The 27,416-nt window shown below is 35.2% G+C and overlaps 1 protein-coding gene across 4 annotated transcripts in view; it reads left to right on the top strand.

The window, feature by feature from the left end:
- The window catches only part of peo (ubiquitin E2 variant domain-containing protein pendolino), a 111,383-nt gene that overhangs the window by 35,233 nt on the left and 48,734 nt on the right, over positions 1-27,416 (top strand). For 3 of the 4 annotated variants that reach the window (XM_090368933.1, XM_090368935.1, XM_090368932.1), the window contains exons 2-3: positions 14,237-14,304; positions 24,178-24,365. In XM_090368933.1, the coding sequence (XP_090225059.1) occupies positions 14,287-14,304; positions 24,178-24,365 (206 nt within the window). In that variant the 5' untranslated portion in view covers positions 14,237-14,286. Of the gene's footprint in view, positions 1-14,236; positions 14,305-16,645; positions 16,798-24,177; positions 24,366-27,416 lie in introns of those variants that run through there. The other variant, XM_090368934.1, reaches the window with a different exon arrangement.

Genomic DNA, 27,416 nt, shown 5'->3' with positions numbered 1-27,416 from the left:
GGCTTGGTGTGCTATCCCAATAGTAATAAAACTTTGAAATCAAGATTTTTCCACAAGTTCAATAGCATAGAACATAATATGGGAATTTCCCAACAAAATAAATACAGGGATTTCTCAATTTTTTTTTTTTTTGACTAGCGAGTCAGCAGCAGGGATTCAAAAAGAGTGGAAATGTTGAAAAATTAAATCCAACATAATAGCAAGGTTTTCCCCACACAAAAGCTCAAAAATACCCTGTTATGCGAGGTTTATCGAAATCCTTTAACCATGTTAGAGCGAATTATATAACGTATTATATAAGCACCATATTGTGCAAGGATTGCCACAATTTATCAACAGTGTTGTAGAAGTACCATGTTATATGGAGGTTGCCTGTATATTAATTTCTGCAGAAATGTGAAGTATGTGTTATGTTTTAATTGTTATTAAAATAAAGCACATGAATTGTAGTATCAGTGTACTTCAGACTTACACATGCTATTTGTTTAATTTATTAACATTGTAGAGTGTGAAATACAGGTTGCATTTTGCACACGATTACAAAAAAAAAAAAAAAAAACTGAGTGGATATTAGGTATGTACAATCAGTTCTGCTATAACACGCATTTTCACAATGTGAATTTGCTCCAATGTGACTGATATATTAGGGAACAGTGTCGAGTATAAAGTGATTTTCATGTTGGCTCATGTGCAATTTCATCTGTGAGTAACACTAGGCGAATGTAAAATCCAGCACCAAGCTGAATGTAGCAACCTGCACAGCAATACATACAAGTTTACGAAGCTTAAAAAGTATAAAGCGTCGAATGTGTTAGAGCTATATTTCCCATTTCTGTAGTTGTATTGGTCAGAGACACTGTCATTCGCTATATTCACAAAATAACACTTGATATTGTAGGCAGACTTGTGTTTTCGGGAGCTCACATTTTTCTGTTTGAACAGAAATTTTGTGAATCATGATAGTGCGAGCAGAGGAACACATTTCTGGAGGTCACTACCATAAAACAATTAGCAGTTCCAGGTTTATTGGGCTTTTTAGTTAGTGCAATCTAATTATAAATGGGTAGTAAACTCAATCTTACTGCATTTGAGATAATACCGATAGCTGGAATTCTGTGAGTTTTTACATTATTATGGTGAAATCTGTTTCCCCTTCCATGAAATGTTTAATCATATAAAAAAAACAAATTTTCAGAATCTTCTCTTTTGTCTCACTTGTGCAGTTGTGTGTTCATTGTTCTTGACTGCTTATCTTTTTTGCTGTTTTAAATTTTACAATCCAAAAAAAAAAAAAAAATGTCAGTGAACAGAAATATCAATCAAACAAACTTCTTATCTTGTCAAGGTAAAGTGCTATGATTACTGTAATATTTATTTATTTATTAGAATATTTATTTATTTATTGGGTTTCTTTTTTTTTTTTTAGTGTTTTACTTGCCACACTGAAAATTTTTTGAGTGTTCTGTCTCCCCATCCCTATTTTTCCCATAAGCCCTGTTGTTTTTAATCCGCAAAATACCATAACATGGAGATTTTTAGGAACACATGTACCACGTTATAGCAGAACTGACTGTACAGTGAAGTGAAAACAATTACTTTTATATATTATTAGTTAATCAGTAAGTATAATTAATTGGTAACAAGATAAGTAATTATTCAATTTTCATTTATATTAATAACAGAAAAACTAATTAATTTAAGAAATGTAGTGCACTGTCTATCATGTAACTTGTGATTTTGAAAGTACTTGCCCATTAAGTAAATTCTTATGGTATATAAGAATTAAAAAAAAAAAAAAAAAAAAAAAATTATACACAGTTTCTGGTGTTAGATTATGAAGTTTGTTCCTCCTTGTAATAGGGGATACCTTTTCTTTTGCAGGCTGCACAGACTAGAGGTTATGCACTTATGCTAAATAAGAGTAATTGTAGAGAGGATATAAGGACCCTTTAATCATCTCTTTATATAAGGGGTATAATAGTTATGACCCTTTTGCTAAATTCTCTTTTAGCAAAAGGGTTAGAACTGTTTGAATAAATTACTTACCATTTAATCTTGTAGAATGAAAGCATCTAAAGAAATATCGGACAGGTACCTGGATGGAACTTTTTTTTTTTTTTTTTTTTTAAATAACACTGGCTTCCTTGCATAAATTTGCCTCTATTAATATTAAGTTTATTTTTTTAAATTTCCAACAGGAAATGCATATTCCAGGGCATACTTGCAGTTCACTAAATCAGAATTATTTCAGTTAATCTGTATTAGCCACAATTGTATTAATCTCTACTGATAATTTTTCTCCCTCCATATCTTTCATATAAGAAAGTACACCATCTTAATTATTATTATTATTATTATTATTATTAATGGCCATATGGTACAAGGAAGCCTGAGGCTTATGCTGCACCAGCCAAAAAAAAAAAAAAAAATTCCCAAGTTACCCCCTGAGAGAGAGAGAGAGAGAGAGAGAGAGAGAGAGAGAGAGAGAGAGAGAGAGAGAGAGAGAGAGAGAGAGAGAAGTAGAAAGGAATCACCAAAAAAGAGAAGAATGATGATATCCAGCTCAGGACCCTGGGTTTGCCAAGCCCATACTCACCAGATGTGAGCCCAAAAAAAAAGTCTGGAAACGAATTGTGGATAATTTTTAAAGGTTAAATATCACAAATGTCTCAAGCATCTACACATAATAAACAGGTTCTTGTTAAATTACTTTGAATTGCAATGCAAATAAACTAACCCAATTATTTTTATCTCACAATTGAAGCACTTAACAAAGATAACGGAGACAAGACTCAGTTACTTTTAAAGGCTTGTTTTAAACACAGATTTTCAATATATTCAAATTAATGTCATAAACCAATGGTTTCTGTTTTTTTTTTTTTTTTTACGGGCTAAGAACCCTCATTTAGCTTGAAGAATTTTCCATGCCACCCAACTCCAAAATTTAAAATTGCTTCTGTGCTGTAAATTCTGAAAATTTTTATTATCTACAAACCCTCCTCCCCAGCAGTCTGCAGACCAGTTTTTGAAATGTTGTAATAAACAATATTAGTATTCTGTCTACATTAGCATTAGCATTAGTAGAGGCATTTGATGCAAGAAAGCAAGCTTATGCAGCATCAGCCAAAAAAAAAAAAAAAAAAAAAAACCCACTTCCACTTCACCCCTCTGTTCGTTCAAAATACCTGTCCAGCTGAGCCTTAAACTTATTTAGGCTATCAACCTCCACCACAAGGGATGGCAGTCTGTTCCACCAACCAACCACCCGCTGGCTAAAGGCAAATTTCCGCACGTCTATCCTACATCTGTCTTTCCTCAATTTGAATTTATGCCCTCTCAGGTGATTTTTCTGAGCTAGAGGAAGAATCCCATCAGCATTGAGCATGCTTAAACCATTCAAGGCTTTATACACCTCTATCAGATCACCTCGCTGGTGCCTAGTCTCCAGACACTGTAATTTGCAAAACTTAAGCCTTTCTTCGTAAGAGCACCCCTTTGTTCCATTCACTAATCTTGTTGCCCTTCTCTGTACTCGTTCCAGCAGCTCTACATCCTTCTTGAAATGAGGCCTCCAGACCTGTATACAGTACTCTAGGTGTGGCCTGACCATTGCCTTATACAATGGAATAATCACCTCCTTATCCCTGCTGGAAAAATTCCTGTATATCATTGACAATACTCCATGAGCTACCCTTGCAGCCCGTCTGCACTGCTCAGAGAACTTCATATCTGCCTGCACAATCACCCCCAAGTCCCGTTCATTCTCTACCACTGTCAGTGTAGTACCACAGAGTTGATATGTTGCTCTGGGGTTGCTGTTTCCCATGTGTAGTACTTTACATTTGTCAATGTTAAACTTCATTTGCCACCTCTCAGCCCATCTGCTCAACCTTTCCAGATCCTGTTGCAGCAGCATAGTGTCAGTAGTGTCCTTGACAACCCTGCCAACCTTTGTATCATCTGCAAACTTGGACATTAAGCTTGATATACCATCATCAATATCATTTATAAATACAGAAAACAATAATGGACCCAACACTGAGCCCTGAGGGACTCCACTAATAACATTAGTCCACGATGAGCAGTGTCCATTGATTACCACTCTCTGTCTTCTCCCCCTCAACCACCCCTTTATCCATAGCAGCAATTTGCCTCCAATGTCACACTGCTCCAATTTGTGTAGCAGTCTTCCATGTGCAACAGTATCAAAAGCCTTTCTAAGATCCAAGTATATAATATCAAAGTTATTCCCTGCATCCAGTTCTTTTGTGACTGCATCATAGTATCCAATCAAGTTGGTCAGGCAAGACTTCCCCTTAACAAAACCATGCTGTGTCTGAGCTATAACTGAAGTCTTGTCTAAATGATCCTGCAGTGCTTCTTTAACCAGTGCCTCCATTAATTTTCCTGGAACAGAAGTTAAGCTCACAGGTCTATAATTACTTGTGTCAGCCTTTGATCCTCCTTTGTGAATTGGGGTCACATTTGCACATTTCCAGTCTATGGGTACCTCCCCTGAGTCCAAGGAAGCTCTCATAATTATGGCTAAGGGTTTGCTTACTTCCTTTGCTGCCTCCTTTAATATAACTGGATAGATCCCATCCACCCCGGGTGCCTTTCTTGTGTTTATCTTCAACAGTTTCTCCTCCACTTTACTCCCAGTTATTTCAAGATTCTGTAGCTTACTGCTAGAGTTGAATACACCTCTGGCATTCCCCTTGCTGAATAACTCCTCATTTGTGAATGTCGATGCAAAATATTCATTTAGTTTGTTAGCTACCTGAGCAGGATCATCAACAGTTGACCCATAAATATCAAGTGGACCAATCTGATTCATCCCCTTCCTTCTAGAGTTTACATAAGTAAAGAACTCTTTGCTGTTTTTCTTTGCATCCCTTGCCAAGGATTTCTCGTAATCTGCCTTCACCTGCCTAACCTCCTTTGTAACTTGATTGCATATCAACTTGTATCTATCATAGGCTTCTGTGCCATGTGTTAATTTGTAAGTATCCCATGCATTTTTCTTCTCTGCCATATGCCTCATTAGTTCATCTGACATCCATTTTGGCCTAAACCTTGAACAATATTTCTTAGTTGGTATGTAAAGCCTAGTAGCTTCCAAGATAAGTTCTTTGAATGCTTCCCATTTCGAATTTGCTGTTGGTAACATCATCAGTTGGTCCCAGTGTATAGAATTTAAATACTGTCTCAGTCCATCGTAGTCGCCTTTACGGAAGCAATAACCCTTCCCTTTACCCCTAATGGTAGTTACCTCTTTCAGTAAATCCCACTTCAGCACACTGTGATCACTGCCACCTAGTGGTTCATTTATCTGCAGATTCTTAATGCATGAAGAATCACTGCTGATAATCAAATCAAGAGTATTACTCCCTCTAGTTGCCTCCCGAACATGCTGATGTAGAAAACAATCATCCAATAAATCCACAAAAGCCCTGCTAGTGTGTGAGTAACCAGCCCCCAAATTCCAGTCAATATCTGGGAAATTAAAATCTCCCATTATAAGACTCTCTGATTTACTGGCCCACTCTATTTCCCTGTACAGTTCCTTATTATACTCATCAGAGTCATTAGGCCTATAGCACACTCCTACTCTCAATTTTGATCTCCCAATACTTATGTCACACCCAACTGACTCAACACTGCACTGTCCAAAAAACATGCATCATGTTTTTTGTAATTGGTTATCCAGTTTTCTCTCTGAGAGTGATGGTAGATGGCTCTCTGAGGTGATGGTAGATGGCTATTTTATTAATTATAAAAATGTCTGATATATTTGACGTAAGAGCAAAAAAAAAAAAAAAAAAAGATCCTCTGTGTGTATTTTGCTAACATTATTAATAACAGATATTCCAAATCAGGAAATCAAGTTTTCAAATAAATAGACAAGGAAGTTATTCTATTGAATGCATTGGACACGCTGATCTAATGCATTTACATCTATTTGTAAAAAAACTCTTTTTCTTCTCCCCCCCCCCCATAGTCTATCATTTAAATCATGACAGATACCAAATTCCTGACAAGAACTTTGCCTATTACAGGTAACCCTTGTATAATACAGTAGTTAGGTTCCTGTAAAATCTCTTATAGTGCAAAACAGTGTTATATGGGACTAAGAACCAATACAAAATCGGGTTACGTTTTAAAAGCTAACAAAAATGCATCATTTTTTTTTATAATTATTGGAAACTTAATTTTTATTAAAAATAGTAATAACTGAACAGACATCTTACAAACTAGCATTAGTTGAGGCATATGATGCAAGAAAGCAAGCTTATACAGTATCTGCCAAAAAAAAAAACACCCTTCCCATTTCACCCATCGAGTCACTCCAATTGTTTGTCTAGTTCAGCCTTAAATTTATTTAAGCTATCAACTTCCACAACAACAGATGGAAGTCTGTTCCAGCAATCAACTACTTGTTGGCTAAAGGCAAACTTCTGCTCATCTATTCTACAACTGTCTTTCCTCAATTTGAATCTATGCCCCCCCCCTCAGGTTCTTAATCTGAGTAAGCGGAAGTATCCCGTCAGCATTGAACATGCTCCAACCATTCAAGGCCTTATACACCTTGATCAGATCACCTTGCAGATGCCTAGTCTCCAGATGCTGAAACTTGCAGAACTTAAGCCTTTCTTTGTAAGTGCAATCATTTGTTCCTCTCACCTATCTTGTTGCCCTTCTCTGTACTCATTCTAGCAACTCTACATCCTTCCTAAAATGAGACCTTCAGACCTGTATACATTTCTCAAGGTGTGGCCTGACCATTGTCTTATACAAAGGGATAATCACCTCCTTTTGTCTCTGCTAGCAAAATTCCTATACATCATTGACAAAACTCAATGACCTGCTCTGGTACCCCATCTGCACTGCTCAGAGAACTTCATATCTGACTACACAATTACCCCCAGGTCTTTTTCATTCTCCACCTCCCTGAGTGTAGTTCCACACAGTCAGTACGTTTCTCTTGGGTTACTGTTACCCATATGGAGTACTTTGCATTTGTCAATATGTTGCTACTTCTCAGTTGCTACTTCTCAGCCCATCTGATTAACTTTTCTAGATCCAGTTGCAGTAGCATACTGTCTTTAGTGTCATTAACTACCCTGCCAGCCTTTGTATCATCTGCAGACTTGGACATTAAGCCTGATATACCTTTATCAATATCATTGATAAATACACAAAACAACAATGGGCCCAGCACCGAACCTCGGGGAACTCTGCTAATAACATTAGTTCATGTAGAGCAGTGTCCATTTATTTACCACTCTCTGCCATCTCCCACTCAACCATCCCTATATCTATTGCAGTAACTTGCTCTTAATGCCATACCGCTCCAATTTGTACAGCAGTCTTCCATGTGCAACAGTATCAAAAGCTTTCCTGAAATCCAAGTATATGATGTCAGAATTATTTTTTGCTTCCAGTTCCTTTGTGACCACATCGTAGTATCCAATCAAATTGGTCAGAGAAGACTTCCCCTTAACACTTCCCCTGCTGTAGCTGAACTATTACTGCTGTCTTGTCTAGGTGATTGCACAGCTTCAGTCCATGGGGACCTCCTCCCATGACTCTAAGGATGCTCTTATAATTATGGCTAAGGGTTTGCTTACTTCCTTTTCTGCCTCCTTCATTATAACTGAATAGATTCCATTTGCCCCAGGTGCCTTTTTTATGTTTAACTTCAACAATTTCTCCTCAACTTTGTTCTCAGTTATTACAAAATCACTTAGTTCCCTGTTAGATTTTGATAAATTTCTTGCATTCCCCTCCTTGAATAACTCCTCATGTGTGAATGTAGATGCAAAATACTCATTCAGTTTATCAGCTACTTGAGCAGGATCATCAATAGTCAAACCATCTGTGTTAAGTTGACCAATATGATTCATTCCCTTCCTTCTATAGTTTACATAAGTAAAGAATTCTTTGTGTCCTTTGCCAAAAATTTCTCGTAATCTGCCTTCGACTGCCTAACGTTCTTTGTGAATTGATTACAGACTAGCTTATAGCTGCCGTAGGCGTCTGTGTCGCCTGATAATTTATATGCATCCCATGCATTTTTCTTCTCTGCCATGAGCTTCATTAATTCATCCAACATCCATTTAGGCCTAAACCTTGAACAGTATTTCTTACTTGGTATGAAAAGCCTAGTAGCCTCCAAGAAGTCCCTGAAGGCTTCCCATTTAGAATTCACCGTTGGTAACGTTATCAGTTGATCCCCTGTATAGAATTGAAAAACTGTCTGAGGCAACTGTAGTCACTTTAACGAAAAGAAAAACCCTTCCTTCCTTTACTTAAAGATGTAACTACCATCAAGGGTCGCCTTGATGGTAGTTACATCTTTAAGTAAATCCCACATCAGTACACTCTGATCACTGTCACCTAGTGGTTCCTTTATCTGTAAATTCTTAATGCATGAATAATCACTGCTGATAATCAGATCAAGGGTATTATTCCCTCTGGTTGCCCCTTGAACATGTTACTATAGAAAACAATCCAATAAATCCACAAAAGTATTGCTAGTGTGTGAGTGGTCAACTCACAATTTCCAGTCAATATCTGGAAAGTTAACATCCCCATTACAAGACATTCTGATTTACTGGCCCATTCTATTTCTCTGCACAACTTCATTGTACTCATCAGGGTCATTAGGCCTATAACATACTCCTACTCTCATTTCCCCTTTCTCAGTGTTCGTCACACCAAACAGACTCAACATTGCACTGTCCACCCGTGTCAACTGGATGCACTTCCTTAGATTTTAGTTTCTTAACTAACAGCATAACCCCTCCTCACTTCCTACTCTGTCTTTCCTTTCTGTACACATTTTACTCTCCAAATTCCAATTCTCCATTGCTTATATCTGCATGACACCATGTCTCTGATATCCCAACAATATCTGCCTTTGATGTCTTGATCAGTACTTCAAATTCATCAATTTTAATTACTATACTTCTAGTATTGGTGTACATGCAAGTATACATGCACTTGTTCTTACTCTTAGTTATCTTAACACAGACTATGTATTTACTTGTATCATGATGATTCCCAGCAGCACTTGAAGTCCCCAGCAACTTGCTCTCTATGCTGCTGCTCATTACAGTAGAAGCAGTGCAAGAATCACTTTTGCCTCTGCCTTCAGCTGCCTTTAATCTTTTAGTCTCTGAATCCCCAATCTAGCAGTTTTCTGACCCACCTAACACTGCCTCGATAGTATCAGCAAATATTCTTGCACCCTTTCTATTTAAGTGTATCCCATCCCTGTAGAAGCATTCTCTCCTGTTAGCAAGCACAGACCACGCTGAAAAAAATTCTACCCCGTGAGACTTGCACAATCTCTCCAGGGCCAAATTGATTGACAAGGCTCTCATCACATACTCCCTCCTATCGTATCTGGGCAGAATTGCAGACACTTTCAAATTAACCCTAACTTGTGACTTTTTTATCAGCATTGACCTGTACTTGTTAAGTAAATTTTCAGATCTCTTACGCTGGTGAACATGGTTAATCAGCCCCTTCCATTCCCTGCACGCCCCATTCTGTACCTCCTGTGGCTTCTGTCAAAAGGATGTCAGAAGAATTTGAATAATCTTGATGCCAAGAAAGTGCCAGATCCTGATGGTATTTTTCTACTTGTTCTCAAAATCTGTGTTCTTGAGCTTACTCCTGTTTTTTTGTCACTTTTTACACGTTCTTATTCCATTTGTGTTTTTCCTTCTGCTTGGAAATTTGTTCATATCCGGCCAGTCCCTAAAAACGGTTGACAGATCCCTCTCATCCAATTATCAACCCACTGCACTTAATTCTACTCTTTCTGCAGTGATGGAAAAATCTATTAACTGCCTACTCCTAAACTCTCTAGAAACCTTCCATCACATCAGTGATTGCCAGTATGGAATCGGTCAGTGTTGATTCACTGGTGATATACTTACTGGCTTATGTTACCTGTCTGTGGACAAATTCAGTGGAAATGTTTGGTGAAACTCAAGAAGAAATGCTCTTAATATTTCAAAGGCTTTTGATCATGTATGGTATAAAGGTCTTTTGAGTTACCTCCCATCTTATGGATTGCCAACTGTTTTTTGTAATCTGGTACCCAGCTTTCTCTCTGACCGTTTACTGCAGGTGATGGTAGATGGCTCTGTCTTCTAACATCTCCACTAATTCTGGCGTTTCCTAGGGTTCAGTTCATTCTCCCACTCTTTTCGTCTTGTATATTAATGACCTTCCCTTGACCAGAAATCTTATCCATAGTTCTGCTGGTGATAACACATTACATTTAACCTTCCAGTTTGACCAACTTTGTCCTGCTCAGACAGCTTCAACTGTTCAAATATCCACTACCAATTCCTTCAATGCTGACCTCCAGTGTGGCAAAGATAACTTAGTAGATTTCAATCCTTCTAAAACTCAGTCTTGTCTTACATCTTTCAAAAAGGATTCCACTATTCCTATGCTTATATTCTATGACACTCAGACTTTTAGATAAGATCACGTATCTCTGTTGGAGTCACTCTGACTTCTATTCTTTCTTGGCATAAGCCAGCATTTCCCAAACTGGAGTCCACAGACCCCTGAAGGTCCGTAGACCAGTTCCAGGGGATTAGCAAAACGGGCCCTCTGGAACTGGTCAAATTATTTGTTCTATATGTAGCAAATTGATGATATATAAAGCTATTATTCAAGTAATATCATGTGAAGAGATAAGTGATACAGCTAACCATCTTCATTGAACTGATGATTATTATATATTTATGTAACAGTAAGAATAAAGTTGAGTTGTTTTAAACATAAAACTTTGAATTTTCAGAAAACTCTGTTCATACATATATGGACACACACAGAAACGTATGCCTATATATATATATATATATATATATATATATATATATATATAGGGGTCCACAAACTTTATTTGATTTCTGATGGGGGTCTGCAAACCTTGTTTGATTTTTGAAGGGGTCTGTAGATCTCAGTAGTTTGGGAACCACTGGCATAAGCACATCACACATATTGCTTCCTCTGCTTCTAAAGAACTGGGTTTTGTCTTTTGCATTACTTTTCTTCTAAACAGCTATTCACTCTTTACAAATTCGAAATCTGCCCTACCATGGAATATTGTTCTCGCATCTGGGGTGGTGCTCCCATAACATCTCTCAGGCTTCTAGAAGCCATTCAAAAGAGGACAGTTAGGTTAATTAATGACCAACTCTTAAAAGTCTTTCCATTCTGTCTCAGACATTGTTTCTGCTGCATCCCTTTTCTATAGATGGGCACTGTTCTTCTGAATTGGCTTCTATAATTTCTCTCTCTCTCACTCTCTCTCACTCTCACTCTCTCTCACTCTCACTCTCTCTCTCTCCCACTCTCTCTCTCTCCCACTCTCTCTCTCTCCCACTCTCTCTCACTCTCACTCTCTCTCTCTCTCACTCTCTCTCTCTCCCAAACCAGTCCAAAACGTGCTACAACCAGTAAACATCCTTTTATTGTTCAACTTACTCACAGAACCAAATTTTATTCTTTCAACTTCTGTTTTCTGGAACAACCTCCCTACATATGTATTTCCTGAAAATTATGACTTACAGAAATTCAAATCTAATGTCTTCTTTCATTGTCTCAGCCTTCAACCCATGCACGATACTAAGTACTATAGGTTGTAATACCTTTTTGTGTTTGAGGTTTCATTAAAAAAATATTGATCCAGTTTGAATGAAAATCTAATGGTACCTGCATGTGACAAGGAATTCTGTAGAAAGAATGATTTAGTTTGAATCTACAGGACTAATGATTTTTCTTGAGCATTCAGGTATTTTTGTTTATGTGCACTGTATCTGTTAAACAAATGGAGTATGGTTCCAAACTTTGTGACTCACAGAACTGGAGTCTCCTCTTTCCATCTTCACTTTACATCATGACAGGTCTCATTGCCCTTCGTTTAGCACTTTCAAGCAAACCTATATCATTCCTGAAATAACACTTCATTCTGAATGCATTTAATGCGGGTACCATTAGTATTGAAGTTATGGTTTGACCATCGATTTGTACAGTGGGATAATTGCTCTTCATCTCTGCTATCAGTGATATACTGAAATTTTTCCAAACCTTACTGTATGGCTGAGAGAACTTTACATCGGACTATATTGTAACTCCTAAATGACCTTCGTTCTTTAATTATGCATTTAACAGTGCTAATTGGTGTAGCACCGTTTAAATAGATAATTTAACTTATTAGAGACTAGGCACCAGCGAGGTGATCTGATAGAGGTGTATAAAGCCTTGAATGGTTTGAGCATGCTCAATGCTGATGAGATTCTTCTTCTCTCTCAGAATAATCACCTGAGAGGGCATAAATTCAAATTGAGGAAAGACAGATGTAGGATAGACGTGCGGAAATTTGCCTTTAGCCAGCGGGTGGTTGGTTGGTGGAACAGACTTCCATCCCTTGTCGTGGAAGTTGATAGCTTAAATAAGTTTAAGGCTCAGCTGGACAGGTATTTTGAAGGAACAGAGTTCCTTCAAAATACCTGTGAAGTGGAAGTGGGTTTTTTTTTTTTTTTTTTGGCTGATGCTGCATAAGCTTGCTTTCTTGCATCAAATGCCTATGCTAATACTAATTACTGTCACCCAATTGTACAAACTTTTATTTACTTGTATCAAAACTTAATTGCCAGTTTTTTGTTGGGGGGGGGGCTTTTATTAATTTTATTAGTTGGATATAAGAATGTCAGAGACACCCATAAAGTTTGTCACTTATTATATGCCACTCAAGTTATATTGTTTGTCTTGTTGTAATGATATATCCAGGTTATTGGCCTGTTGGGTAGTTATTAATGAACTTGATTCTGATACAACTGGTGTGTGTGTGTGTGTGAGATCACCAGTCAGGTATAACTGACTGGTGATCCAGTCCATGACTGTGATTATTTCTTGTACTGATATTGGAGGATTGTAGAAAATATAGATAGCTGTCAGAGAGATATTCAAATGCCAATATTGTCCAATACTTCATAGTCGATTAATTGGCTGAATTTAGAATTTATCAAATTAAATGTATGTTGAGCTCTAGGGACAAAAAAAATCTTGCCACATCTGCTTATCTGGGATGCTCACCCAGTATCAAAATCTTCAAAGTTAGTAGCAGCAAAAATGTCGCTTATCCTCTATGGTTCTGTAATGCAGAAGTCAGTTTTCCAGCAAGAAGGATCTGATGCACCATGTGAAGTTTTTTTTACCTGTTACAGTGTTGGTGATTGTATTTGTGTAATTTAAGAGCTTTGCCTGTTTGGTTTTATTTTTTTTTTTATTTATTATTATTCTTTTTCTTGAAGAAGAGATGTAAAACCTGTTGGAGCAAGTATTCCCTGAGAAGTTGTTCAGTATTCTCACTTAGTATGATGTGGTGGAGGGAGGAAGGGTTGACATTTTCTTCTTCGGTAATCTTGATTTCTTGATGTCTGATAAATAAAAACAGTGAAATTTGTGTTTTCTGGTCAGATGGTGAAAATGTTGTCAGTGAACTTTGATTTAGGATATAGTTTGTCACAACTTATGCTAAACTTTACACTGGGTCTATCTCTTTACCCCACTATGTAGGAATTGATTGGCTGGGACTGTCTCCACAAAAAAAAAAACAAAAAAAAAACGCATATACTGGGTTTTCTGCCTCAGTCATTTATATTACTAGAATACTCTAGTTCTAGCAATCATTTGTGTTACTTGGATTACCAAAAAGGGAAGGACCTTTAAGAAACAGGTTCTGTTGCAAATGCAAAGTTCTAGTATGGAATTCAGTTTGTGCAAGTTCAGCAGATAATGCATACAGCAGGTGGCCTATCTGCTACACAAGTATATGTCTAGTTTTCACCAGTGCCATTGCTATTATTTCTTTTACTGTCTGTAAAAGAATAACTGAAACAAACTGGTTGCTAAGAAAAAAAAAAAAAAAAACCTAGGTGATACCACTAGGGTTTACAAGGAATATCCCACACAATCTTAAACTTTAGCTAAAATATATATATTTATGTGAAAACAAATGTTATTTCAATCATATATGATTGAAATAACATTTGTTTTGCAAACTTCAGTATGGATTATAGTGTTAATTTATTTATCAAGTGCTCTACCATAAATTTCTTTAACTATCAATCATGCTGTGTAATCATTTAAAAACTGCTGTATGTAAAGAGTAATTGTTAAGATATTATGTCTGATATTTCAGAAATGAACCTTTTGGAAGACAGTCTATTGCATGTTATTTGAATACTAAAGATGTCCACTGAAGAAAAAGTGAGTATCTTTTTTGAAATAGTTTTTTGAGCTTTGATGCCAGACTTATTGAAAATTTACCTTTTGTGTTTTTATATAAAAATCGGTTTTATCATACTATACATTATTCTGTCTTGTTGGGCATTGATGTTTCCTCTTGGGGGGGGAGTACAAGAGTTGAAAAATTATAATTTATGCAGCATATTTTAGTGTCAGCTTGCAAGGAGCTCAGTGTAGTACAATGGATTATCACTGATTTTTACAGTGATTCTGTCACTCACCATGAAAAAAAGAGGCTGCAACTTTCCATAGACTGTAAAAATGACACTGGTACATCTTCATTTCTGTTCATACTGTTGCTGAAAACTTCATTAAAGCTATTAAAATCTTATTAAAATTTCATACCTTTGGCATTTAGTCTTAGTCTGCAGCCTCGAATAACTGATATAAAGCCCTTTTTCAAATAAAGGTTTTGTTTGTTTTTTTTTTTTTTGCTTAGCAATTAAAATACAACATTTTAAATTGAAAATCTGCTTGATAATTTAAACTAGCTACTGAAAAGTGCTGTTTAAGGATATTGCATGAGTAATGAGCTATTTTACTTTCTGGGATTCAGCCAGTTTCTGTATTAAAAAAAAAAATTGCAAGTTTGTGTTTAAAACTTGTTTCCTGTCTACTGTGCTTGTAAGTGTACTTATATAATTTCATGGTATTTAGACTGTAGTATTTTAAGAGAGAGTAATGTTATAAGGATTTTAATTCTATAAGAAATATTTATTCAGGGCATCCTAAAGACTACTAAAAGTAAAACTGTGAAATGATATCTTTTTAATGGAGAGACTGACACCCACTGTCCTGGTGAGTTTTGATCATGGAAGCACATTTTGAACTTCAGAAGTCTACACCATTTGGTTTTAACTAGGCATAAAGCAGATGACAACAAATAGGATAGCAGCAACACACCAAATACAGCAGTCACGAAGCATTGATGTTGGAAGGTTATATTGCTCTGATATGACTATATTATAGTTAGCAGTAGCCTATCACAATAGTCTTAAGATAATATTGTCAGTATTAAGATAGTTAGTTATATAGGCATTTGAATGGAATGGCAATATTTTTAATACTGTTTGTAACAGTTGACCAGCAACATTTGTAGAGACTACTCGTGAGATTAGTATTAGTAATAGCAAACAATGCAAGAAAGCAAGCTTATACAAAATTGCCAAAAAAAAAAAAAAGAAAAAAAGCACACTTTCTACATCACCTGGCTGACCCTCCTCTAAATAATACCAGTCTGGATTTTAAGACAAGTTTTGATGTTTTACTCCTGATAAGTAATCTGAATTACATTTTTAATGGAAATTTTTAAAGTTGAAATTTAATGTGTAATGTCAAAATCCAATCTATTGGCTCTCTTTGAAATCTTTGTTTAACCTGTATGCCTGTATCAGATATGAAATACCAAAGTTTCAAAATCTTATTACTCAGTATAAGAAAAAAATAGACTTAAGATTGTTTATATTAATTTTAATTCAGATCATCTGATGAATGTTAAAGCATCATCAAAATGTAGTGTAGAGCAGTAAGAGTTTGAGATCCGAAAATATTACAGAAGTTTCTAACAATGGGATTCCATGGGGCATGGATGACAAAATTATATGTGAATACATGGAAAATTATAGGTTGTCAATTAAAAGTGAAACACTGTAAGTGAGAAATTCCAAAAAAAAAAAAAAAGTGGTCACAATACCATATATAAAAGGAATAAGAGAGAAAACTATGAGAATATATGTAATAAATACTGACTTGATGTTGGTAGTTGAACCAATATACAAAATTGGCAGTATTCTAAGAGACATTATTTCTCTGACTAGATGTAGATATGTTATTTACAAAGATGCAGTTGTAGAAAAATTTATTGGAGTGACAGAGGTCATTTGGCATTAGAATTATGAGCATTGTAAACACCTAGAAAAAGGAAATACTAGGAAATCTGAGGTAGCAGATGTTCTAGGTTAGGTTAGCTCCTCCCATGCTTTTTTAAAAAAAAAAAAATTCCAAAATTATTGGGGGGAGGGAAGGTGTCAACAAAAAAGCTTAAAAAGTTGTATATATTAGAAAATTTAAGGATAAGACAAACAGAAATATGGGAGCATTATGGATGCATCTATTTGACAGCAGAATATAAATTTGTAATAAAAAACTTTTCCTGTTTGTTTATTTATTAAATTTCTTTTTGTTAATAAATTATTACACATTGTTTCTCATAGCTTACTTCCCTAATACCACATAGTTAATTGTTTATACTCTTGTATTACAGAAACAAAGTTATTGATTTTCATAAATGGAGTTCAAAATTTGTGGATATAATTACAAGAGAACTAATATTTTGAGCATAGGATATGTTAATGGTCTCTCTTGTTGACCAGTTGGGAGTCATTTACTCTCACGATGTCCATCTCCCTTCACTGACTTACGTAGTCATCTGACCACTGAAAGCTGTTTAAAGAGGTAATTGTCATGGTGATTTTAATTGTACTTTTCTCTTAATAGAAATAACCTGTAAAAGTTATTTTACAGGTTATTTCTATTAAGTGTCATGATTAGAGTACAAGGTTTATGTTTATATTTTGTCCATTAATGTTCAGCAGAAATATTTTTTTTTTGAAAACATAGTAAATTCCATATGATAAAGTTTGGAACACATTAATAAAAAATTAAATACATGTATTGATAATTTTCAAGCAAAACAAAAAAACAAAAAAAAAAACCACCTTTTTCCAGAAATTAAAATTTATTTCAGATGTCACTGTTACAATTGGGCATGCCACCAATATAGAGTTATATGCCGAGCTGTAGAGACAGGGAAAATCTCCCTCTTTATACATACAAATCAAATTTGTATATACATTACTAATGAAAGCAAAATAAGGTTGGTTGGTTGGTTATTGGAAGTTTAATGGTGCATCAGCATCTAAGGCTATCGTGCGCCAAGCAAAAATAAGTAAGCCTTTTATAATCTTTAGTAGTATGTCATGAAAAGCTTGTACCCTGAGTTTTTGCGCTGTCTTATATACCTTTATAACCTTTATTATCCGAACAATATTTATACCTTATAACCTTTATTATCCGAACAATATTTATATGTGGCATTTGTAGATCACTTCCGATTAAGAAAATTAGAATAGCAGAATAGAAATAACTGTACTGTTATTTGCTGTTAATTTAAAGTTAGTACAGTATTTAATTTAATTATATTTAGCTGATTTCAATTGTCTTGACTATACACTAGTGGGATTATAACTAAACAACTTTGTAGTAAAGATGATCGTAGTATGCTGAATTGGATTGTCATTTCTGCTCGTCAGGAGGTAGGCATGAACCAGCTTTCAGCAACCACATTAATCATGTGGTTGCTGAAAGCTGGTTTTTGCCTTAATTATTCCTTATTTAGCCGTTCATTTATTTATTATTCAAGTTACTTCTCATGTGTTGGAGAAGGAATTATTCATTATTTTATTTTTATTTGAACTTTGAATAAATTATTACACATTGTTTCTCATAGCTTACTTCCCTAATACCACATAGTTAATTGTTTATACTCTTGTATTACAGAAACATAAAGTTATTGATTTTTATAAATGACATTGGCAAAGGGATGTAGAGCACAATGTAAAAATTTGCAGATGAGGTCAAGATTGGTAAAGTAGTTAATGATTAGTGCAGAGGTTCCCAAACTTTCTCAGTTCACGGTGCCCTTAGTGTTCCAGTAATTTTTTCGCAGCACTCCTAGGCCAAAAGAAATACCTAACAGTGGTTTTTGACCTTTTAATATATATACCTATATAATATTTTTTCTTTATATAGAGGTACTAAATAAAGATCAATTATAGATCACCACAAAATTAAAAAGATACGGTACAATGGATACTGTACACCTTTTTATAATGAAATAAATATACAAATTGAAAAAAATAAATAATAACTTTAAGTAACTTAAACCCAAATTACACAGCACCCCTAGAATGTTGTTGCGGCACCCCGGTTGAAAACCACTGGATTAGTGCAAAGCAGTGCTTCTTCAGGATGACTTAAACTTCAGGGATGGTTTTAATGCAGCAAAATGCACTTAGGGAATAGCAACCCCAAAATAACTTGTACATTTTGGGGGGGGGGGGTTGAATTAAAAATAGCAGAGGAAGAAAAGGATTTGGGAGTCATGATATGGTTGGATGTGAAGTTCTCCAAGCAGCATAGACAACGAGCAAGGAAGACCCATGGGGTCCTATTAATAATTTATTGAACACTTGTTTCTAGAGATTAGCAGGGTCATAATCCCAATGTATAAAGCAGTTCTAAGATGATATTTGGAATACTGTGTTCAAGTATGGAGGACACAAAAGAAGACATTGAGCTTCTTGAGAGATTTTGCAGGTCTCACCAGGATGAGCAGCTCACTTGGTGAGACCTGGAAAAGGACACTCATATGAGGAAAGGCTTTGAATATGTGGATTACAGAGCTTGGTAACTAGGTACCTTGGGGGGGGGGCTGATTAATTATAGGGCTCTGAGGGTAGTGAAATGACAAGAGTGAAATTTTCGTTGTTATAAGCGATTTGAGAACTAGAAGTCAAATAAAATTATAGAGAAAGAGTTACTGTATTGTAGGAAGTTTTCTTTTTGCCAAAGAGTTATTAATTACCGGAATAAATTGCCTCTGTGGGTGTCAGACAGCTTACAGAAATTCAGAGGTTACCTGGATAGTTAAATACATGAAGGGTAAACAGGTTTTTTATTTTTTATATATTAATTTTATTATCTGTTTTATATATCTTTATTTTTGTTTAGTTATTTTATTTTTATTTTCTCTCTCTCTCTCTCTCTCTCTCTCTCTCTCTCTCTCTCTCTCTCTCTCTCTCTCATATCTCAGTGCAGCAGAACACTGATAGCCTCCTTGCAATATGTAACTAATACTAACAGAGAAATGTAGAATATTGCTTTTTTTTTTTTCTCCTTCATTGCCAATTTTGTCTACCTTCCATTTTTACAAAGGTTAGGAATTAGTAAACCTTGAAAAATATCCATTGCACTAATGGTAACTTTACAGGACTAGATCAACATTTCTCAAACTCTGCTCCAAGGACCCTAGGGATTTGTAGAAATACATCATTGAGTATGCTATTTGTCTTAAATTTTTTACAAATATTTTAAAATCTAGAATAATTTATAGCCAAACTATTTTGTTAAATTTGGATGTCTGTGGAAGAATTTAAATTAAAGGGTAACCTTATGTCACTAAAGTTTGAGAACTGTTACATGAGGTGTGGCAACATGCATTGTATTCTCAACAGTGCTCCAGAAGCATTGTCAAAGCCATATTATGTCAAGGAGCTGGTTATATTTTTGCTGTGTATGCCATATCCAAAAAAGTTTCATTACTTCATACAACACATCCTTCACATCTCCTCTTTCTACTGAATACATCATGAATAGCCAAGCTAATTGAAAAAAAAAGTTATCTGTGAAAAGAACTAAACCACCCAAAAACTTCCTTGTTTATTTCACAAATATGTGGTCTCAGTTCCAATCTTAATGATGTCCATTTCCACTTAGTTTGCCAAGCCCCGCTTACTTTTTCTAACAGAATTCCAATTCTGCTGTATGATTCATTTTGCTTCAAATGTGCTACTTGTACATGTCTGCTCTGATATTCCCTGTCAGAGACTTAGTAATTTGTAATCTCTTCTTCTTGATCTTCTCTGGATTAAAATCTCTCTACTCAATTCTCTCAAATTCATGTGTTGCTCCTTTTGTTCTCCTAACTGCAATAATCACTTGGAACTCTTTGCCTTTGATTTCCTTTCTTTAAAACTTGACTTTCTCCAGTCCAACTTTCCTAACAGTGAGGTCATTTTCCCTTGTGATTTTAATGTTCACAACTCCAGTTGACTTCTGTTTTCTGTCATATGGAACCATCTGGTTAAGATGCCGAGGCTTTTGCAGTACTAATGACCTCGCACCAGTTGTTTATTATCTACCAGAATACCAGACAATCCTAACCATCCAGCCAATCACCTTTGCTCTTTTTCTCATAAACAATCCTTCCAAGTACACGATCAAGGTGAGTGATTCTCTAGGCACCTCAAATCACAACTTGGTGATGGTCTCTTCTCCAGTGGAGCCTTTCTCTTGTGGCCATTCTCAGCCTCATGTTGTTTGGCATTATAAGAATGTAAAATAGGATGATCTGTGAGATTTCTATTCTTCTTTTTCCTTGTTTGGATTATGGTTTTAAATCTGCTGATGTAAATGTTTGCTCAGATCATGTCAGTGAAATTATTTTTTTAAGGATGAAATCCTCTATTCTATACTCCACCTTAAAATCTTATCCTTTATCTAAACCTTGGTTTTCCAATAAATTTGCTAAGGCTCTTCAAGATAAGAATGTTGCATCCAAATCTCCAGGTTCCTTTTCTGCCTACACCAAAGTCTGCAACAATTGTAAATCAGTTATTAATATGCTAAGAGTAGAAACTTTACCTTTTGTCCAAATGATAGGATAGTCTATCATTCTGGTCTCTTGCCAAAGCTATTGGCTGCAACTTCTGCCCATCTCTACTCCCACCTCTGTTAAAATGTGATGGCTCTATTGCCACCGCAGCTAAAAATAAAGCCAACCAGTGAGCATCCTACTTTTCTTCTAACTCTTGTATTGATGATATTGTTAAACCACCTCCTACCATTTCCAGTATACTTCATTCAGTGCCTCCTGTGATCTTCCATCAAAAGGTTGTCAGAAGAATTTTGAACAGTCTAGATGCCAGAAAGCTCCAGGTCCTGATGGTGTTTCTCCACTTGTTCTCAAAACCTGTTCTGTGTTGTCTTTTTTACACTTTCTTATTCCACTGGTGTTTTTCCTTCTGTTTGGAAATTTGCTCACATCCAGCCAGTTCTTAGAAAGCGTGACAAATGCCTCATATCCAATTATCATCCCATTGCACTTACTTCTATTTGTAAAGTAATGGAGAAGTTCTTTTTCTTACTTTTTTTTTTTTTTTTTTTTTTTCCCTGTTGTAAATTAATGACCTTCCACTTACTTGAAATACTATGTATAGTTTACCTGATGACATTGCATTTTGCCTTCCAGTTTGAGAAACCTTGCCCTGCACAAAGAGCTTCAACTTCTGAAATATCCAATGCCTTAAATGCTGATCTTCAGTTAGTTTTCCAATGGGACAAAAATAATGTATTAATTTCAATCCTTCTAAAACTTGGCCCTGTCTTATGTCTTGATTCTCCTGCTCCTATGCTTATATATTGCAAAAATGATTCTGCTCTTATGCTTATCTTTTATGACACTCAGACTTTTAGACAAGCATCACATATCTCTATAAGGGATTACCTTGATTTCTAATCTCTTTTGGCTTAAAGCACATCACAAATGTTGCTTCCTCTGCATTTAAAAAACTGGTTTTTCTCATTTGCTTTTTGCATTAATTTTCTTCTAAACAACTACTCACTCTGTACAAATCTCAAATCTGCCCTACTACGGAATATTGCTTCCACATTTAGGGTGGGTTGCCACAAAACCTCCCTCAGACTTCTTGATTCAGTCCAAAAGAGGGCAGTCAGGTTAATTAATGTCTTTTAACCATTAGCAATGGCAAATGATGCAAAAAAGTAAGTTTATACAGCATCAGCAAAAAAAAACAAAACTCCCATTCGACTTGTTCATTCTCTCCAATAGTTTTTCTAGTTCTTCCTTGAATTTATTTAAATTATCAACTTCCACAACAACAGATGGAAGTTTGTTCCGATAAACTTGTCTGTCTCAAACTTTCTGTTGCATGTCTTTTCTGTAGATACTTTCATGGGCCCTGTTCTTCTGATATGCCATCTGTAATTTCCCCACTCTTCCAAACCAGTCCAAAGACATGCACACAATCAGTTTCCCAAAAATTAGTCTAAAGAAATTAGTCTTTCCACAGTATCTTCTGTTTTCTCAGCCTTCAGCCCATGCACAGTGCTAAGTACTGTTGGTTCAAATACCTTTTGTATTTGGAGTTTTCATAAAAAAATAATAAAAATAAAATAAAACTATAAGTTACAAATAATAAATTTATTTGTAGGCTTCAAATAAGACTACTGTGATGAATCACATTGGTCCAATTGATATCGAAAGTTTAACTGTTGATGATCCTGGCCAGGATGTTGACAAACTGCATAAGTGTTTCACATCTAAATTCATGCATGAAGAACTCATTGGGGGAGTGGATACCAGAAGTTTATCAGTCTACTAGGGAGCTAAATGAGTGTAATAACTGAGAGGAAAGTGGAAGAAAAATTGCTGAAGTTAAATGTAAGAAAGGCACATGGGGTGAATGGTATCAGATTATATTAAGGGAGGCAGTAAAAGTAGGTAAGCAAACCTTTAGCCATAATTACGATAGCATCCTTGGATTTAGGAGAAGCACCTGTGGACTGGAGATGTGGGAATGTATCCCCAATTCACAAAGGGGGATCAAAGAGTGACACAAGTAATTACATACCTGTTAGCTTACTATTATTCCAGAATAAATAATGGAGTCACAGGTTAAAAAAAAAAAAAATAATGCAAGATCATCTAGACAGGAGTGCAGTTATATTTCAGTTGCAGGATGGGTGTGTCAAGGGATTATCCTGTCTGACCATTCTGATTGGATACTGATGCAGTAACAAAGGAACTGGATGCAAAATATAATTTTGATATATACTTGGATTTCAGGAAAGCTTTTGATACTGATCTTTGGATTTAGGGGAGGTCCCTGTGGACTGGAGATGTGCCAATTCACAAAGGGAGATCAAAGGATACATGGGTAATACAGACCTGTTAGCTTAACTTTCTGCTCCTTGTAAAATAATGGAGATTTTACAGGAGTGCAGTTATACTTTGTATAACTGCACTCCTGCAAAGTATAACTGCACTTGCAGGAGTGCAGTTATACTTTGTATAACTGCACTCCTGTAAAATCTCCCCTTAACAAATCATTGCAGTCACAGCATTGTGACTGCATTGATTTGTTAAGGGGAGATTTTGTGCTTTCTAAATTAATGAAGGGTAACAAGACAAACAATTTTTTTTTTCCCTATAATTCTTTTTTTTTTTCTGTTCTTTTTTTCTAATACAAAATTATGGTATAATAATAATTCATCTGACAAGTACAGTATGAAAAAATTTTAAGGATGGTACACTAAATATTCTGTTTGTGTTAAAAAAAAAAAAAAAAAAAAGGAAGAAGAGAGAGATTTGTACTATACCATATGTCTGTCTTGCTCACATGAATAAAACTGATGCAGCAGTTTGTGTTTTTTTTTTTTTTTTTTTTTTTTAATCCACTGAGTTTAGAAGGTAGTTTGCTATGGTGCCAATTTTAATCTCAGATTATTCATGTTTTCTGAGTTCTTAGTTGAAAATATCCTTATGAAATTTTTATGATTTGTTGAAAAATTTCTTCCGATTACTCTTCTTAGATACCACACTTTCATTGCAAAGCATTCAAGTGCAAATATTGTTATTTTTTATTGTTAATCCAAAGCATGTGGATCATCTCAATTTGAGTTTTAAGCTGCTTTAAGTTTGCTGTTCACCAATGACGAAAGAGTTGAAGGTCCCAGTGTTTAAGTTTTATCGGAATTTTCAATAAATAATCTCTACCAAAGAATGCAGAGATGTAATTTTATTTGAATACGTATGTGGTCTGTTCATTATTGATATCCCTAAGTCAGTCTTAAGAAAGCTATATTACTTTTAACTTGATTTTCAAAGTTGAAATGTTGAATAAATAAATAACATTAACTTAAAATGAATTTTACAAAGCTTATTTTCTTCACTGTTTATTATATTTTCAATAGGCTAAATATGAAGGACATAGCAACCATCCATTATCTGTACAATCAGTCAAAAAAATTCTTCCTGCCATTCCTTCTATGGATGTGCCATCAAATTCAGCAGCTAAAATGTTAGATAGAAACACTGGTAATTCAAAAGTTAGCCAGATGTATGGGCCATTCTTTCTTGAATATTCTTTAATGGCTGAGTAGTAAGTATCATATCTGTATACATTTAAATACAAATTTTACTGGGCTCTTATTTGTTTTACATACATTTGTCAGTTAGTTATAATAATGAATACTGAATAGACAGACAGAAACTTTTTAACTTTCGATTACACAAAGCACAAACTAATGGTTCCAATTCCACATCAGACTTACATGCACGATTTGAGTTTATTCCTTTCATCAAGAAACTCTACTTTTATGTTGCTTGAGTGGCATAGAGCATAGGTAAATTTATTAAAACAAGAATGAAGCACTTTTAACTTGTGTGAGATCTGAATATCTGTTTATTTCCAGTTGGAAATTATATACAGATGGAAATCAGACATTTTGTGGTTGTTCCTACCATATTAGTGATTGCAATGACAGCAATCACTACCATATTAGTGATTGCTGTCATTGCTTCAAAGAATAGAATGGCTAAAGGTTTGACATGTGTGATCTGTTTGTCAAACCTTTGGCTATTCTGTTCTTTAACGATGAAGTAGTGATGGCAGCATTCACTGAAGTAATAGGAACACCACAAAATGTCCATTTCTATCCATATATAACTTCTTAACTGGAGGGAAAAAATATATTCTAGCATATAATTTGACTTTTTTTTTTTGCCTTAAATTTATGCTTCAAGTTTTCTCTCTCTCTCTCTCGCTCTCGCTCTCTCTCGCTCTCTCTCTCTCGCTCTCTCTCTCTCTTACAAGTTATCTTTCACATCTCTGCTAGTTGTGTATTAGTAAAATATGCATTAAGAACCACTGTCTTGCTCTTATAAAAGTTTATATTGTGACATTTTGTTGTACTGCACAGTGAACTGTAAAGAAAGTAATGTGCATGTATGTCAGAAAACCATATGCATATGGGCATAGGTTACAAAATGACATTCTTCTTATTGATGTTATATATGTACATGGGAGGCTTTGATTATGTGAATGAACCATTCCCTGTTATGTGTTTATTACTGTATTGCAGATTGCTTTCTGTGTAAACAATACCTCAGTATGGAAGCATATTTGCTGTTAGAAATTGACAACCTTGAAGAAAGTTTGCTTTTCAATTCCATAAAACTTTTTTTTTTTTTTTTCTGAAGAAGAGGATGAAAAAATTTGGTTTTAAAAGTGAAGCAGCAATTTATATTTATAGAAAACTTGCACTTATGCACACACACATCACACGAATTAATCTTAATAATACAGTACTATATAAAATTAACTTAAGTTAATGACATGTTTGAAATATGGTATTATGTATGATTTTAGACTAATGAATATTATATCATGGGACATTTACTATTTTGTTGGTATTTTTGTGTTAACTGTTGTTAACACAAAAATACCTACAAAATAAAAAAATATAATCAGCCTATTCATGCACATGGACAGAGAAATAGGTATGCACGAACCAACCATTCATTTTGTTTGATCATTTCTCTGCTCAAAGTTTCCAACGAATAGGGGAGGAATGTTCATGTAGGTGAGTGGACTGATTATAATATTATTTTTAGGTATTTTTGTGTTAACAATATTTTAATCATAGCAAATATGTTGCAATTCAATTGTGCCTTTAGGCACACAGACTATAGTTAGTCAGCACCATATATATTTAATCTGCCTGTATTGCAACTGAACAATTCATCTGCTCTGACATAATTTTCAATCCCATGCTTTTGTGTGTATGTTAATTCATGTTTTTTAACCCTAAAGAACATGCCTTTAATTCAAGTTTAGGATTTATACTTTATACTTGGTGTATGAGCCAACCTTAAAATTTTAAATAATTTAAGTGCTTCAAAAGTCAATTTTATATTCCAGAATATGCAGTAAATTTCCTTTATTCTTCTTTACTTAAGCTATTTATATGAATTAACTTTTTTAAGTTAAAATATCCTTTGCATCAATTTATAAAGAAAATTGCATATACAATATCCACTTCTAATACGTTACCAAGTTTTGCAGGGTTTGAGTATTGAGTTAATGTTTTGTATGTTTTGAACAGACCTTTTTAGTAAAGCTGCTTGCATCAGCCTTACATACCAAGACTTTGGTCTTGGAATGCAAGGCTGGTGGTATAATAGGGACAGCATTTCACACATTCACTGATGAAGTGGTACAGGAAATACCACGAAACATATGAGAATAATTTGAATCCCTTTAAGAAATTAAAGACAGATTACATTCTACGCAGGTTGATGTTTTTATTTTTTCAGTAATTTCCAGTACCTATATGCTCTTACTCTGGAACCTTCTTTTGGATTTCTTGGCTTCAAAACTAAACTGCAAGGGTACAAAATAAAATCTATTGGGTACCTGACCTGCCTCCATGGAGCCAAGGGCAGTAACGGTGGGTTCCAACAGGGCCCCAATGGCTAAATGGTCAGAAGAACAATGGTACGCAACACTACACATCCTTCCACTCCCCACACACTTTTTAAATCTCTGGCCTTCACAGAGTTTTGTGCTACACAAACAAAGTACACAACGTGGAGATGGGGGGAACCCCTGGTGTCATCAGACAACTAACATACTTTGCACTTTGTAGTTAACTTAACCTATTGACAGCAACCGTACACACTGTCAAAAAAAAAAAGCCGAATGCTCAAATAAAAATGCAGTAGTAGTAATGGCGAATGAGGCAAGAAAGCAAGCTTATATAGCATTGGCCAAAAAAATAAATAAATAAAAATCTACAAAGTTCACTCATCTGTACCCTGAAAAAATTTGTCTAGTTCTTCCTTGAATTTATTCAACTCATCCATTTCCACAACAACAAATGGAAGTCTGTTCCAACAATCAACCGCCTGCTGGCTGAAGGCAAACTTCCACACATCTATCCTGCAACCATCCTTCCTCAACTTGAATTTATGCCCCTTCATGTGTGTGGTCTCAGCAAATGGATTCAAGGTTTTAAACACCTCATTCAGATCTCCTCTCAGGTGCCTAGGCTCAAAATGCTGCAGTTTACAGAACAAAAGGTAAGAGTGCCCATTTGTTCCCTTCACCAATCTGGTTACCTTTCTCTGCACCCGTTCCAGCAGATCTACA

The sequence above is a fragment of the Mastigoproctus giganteus genome, chromosome 2 (genome assembly GCF_048544385.1).
Source record: "Mastigoproctus giganteus isolate SK-2022 chromosome 2, ASM4854438v1, whole genome shotgun sequence".
Classification (NCBI taxonomy): domain Eukaryota; kingdom Metazoa; phylum Arthropoda; class Arachnida; order Uropygi; family Thelyphonidae; genus Mastigoproctus; species Mastigoproctus giganteus.
The sequence above is the reverse complement of the archived record's forward strand: the minus strand, read 5'-3'. Positions and strand labels throughout refer to the sequence as shown.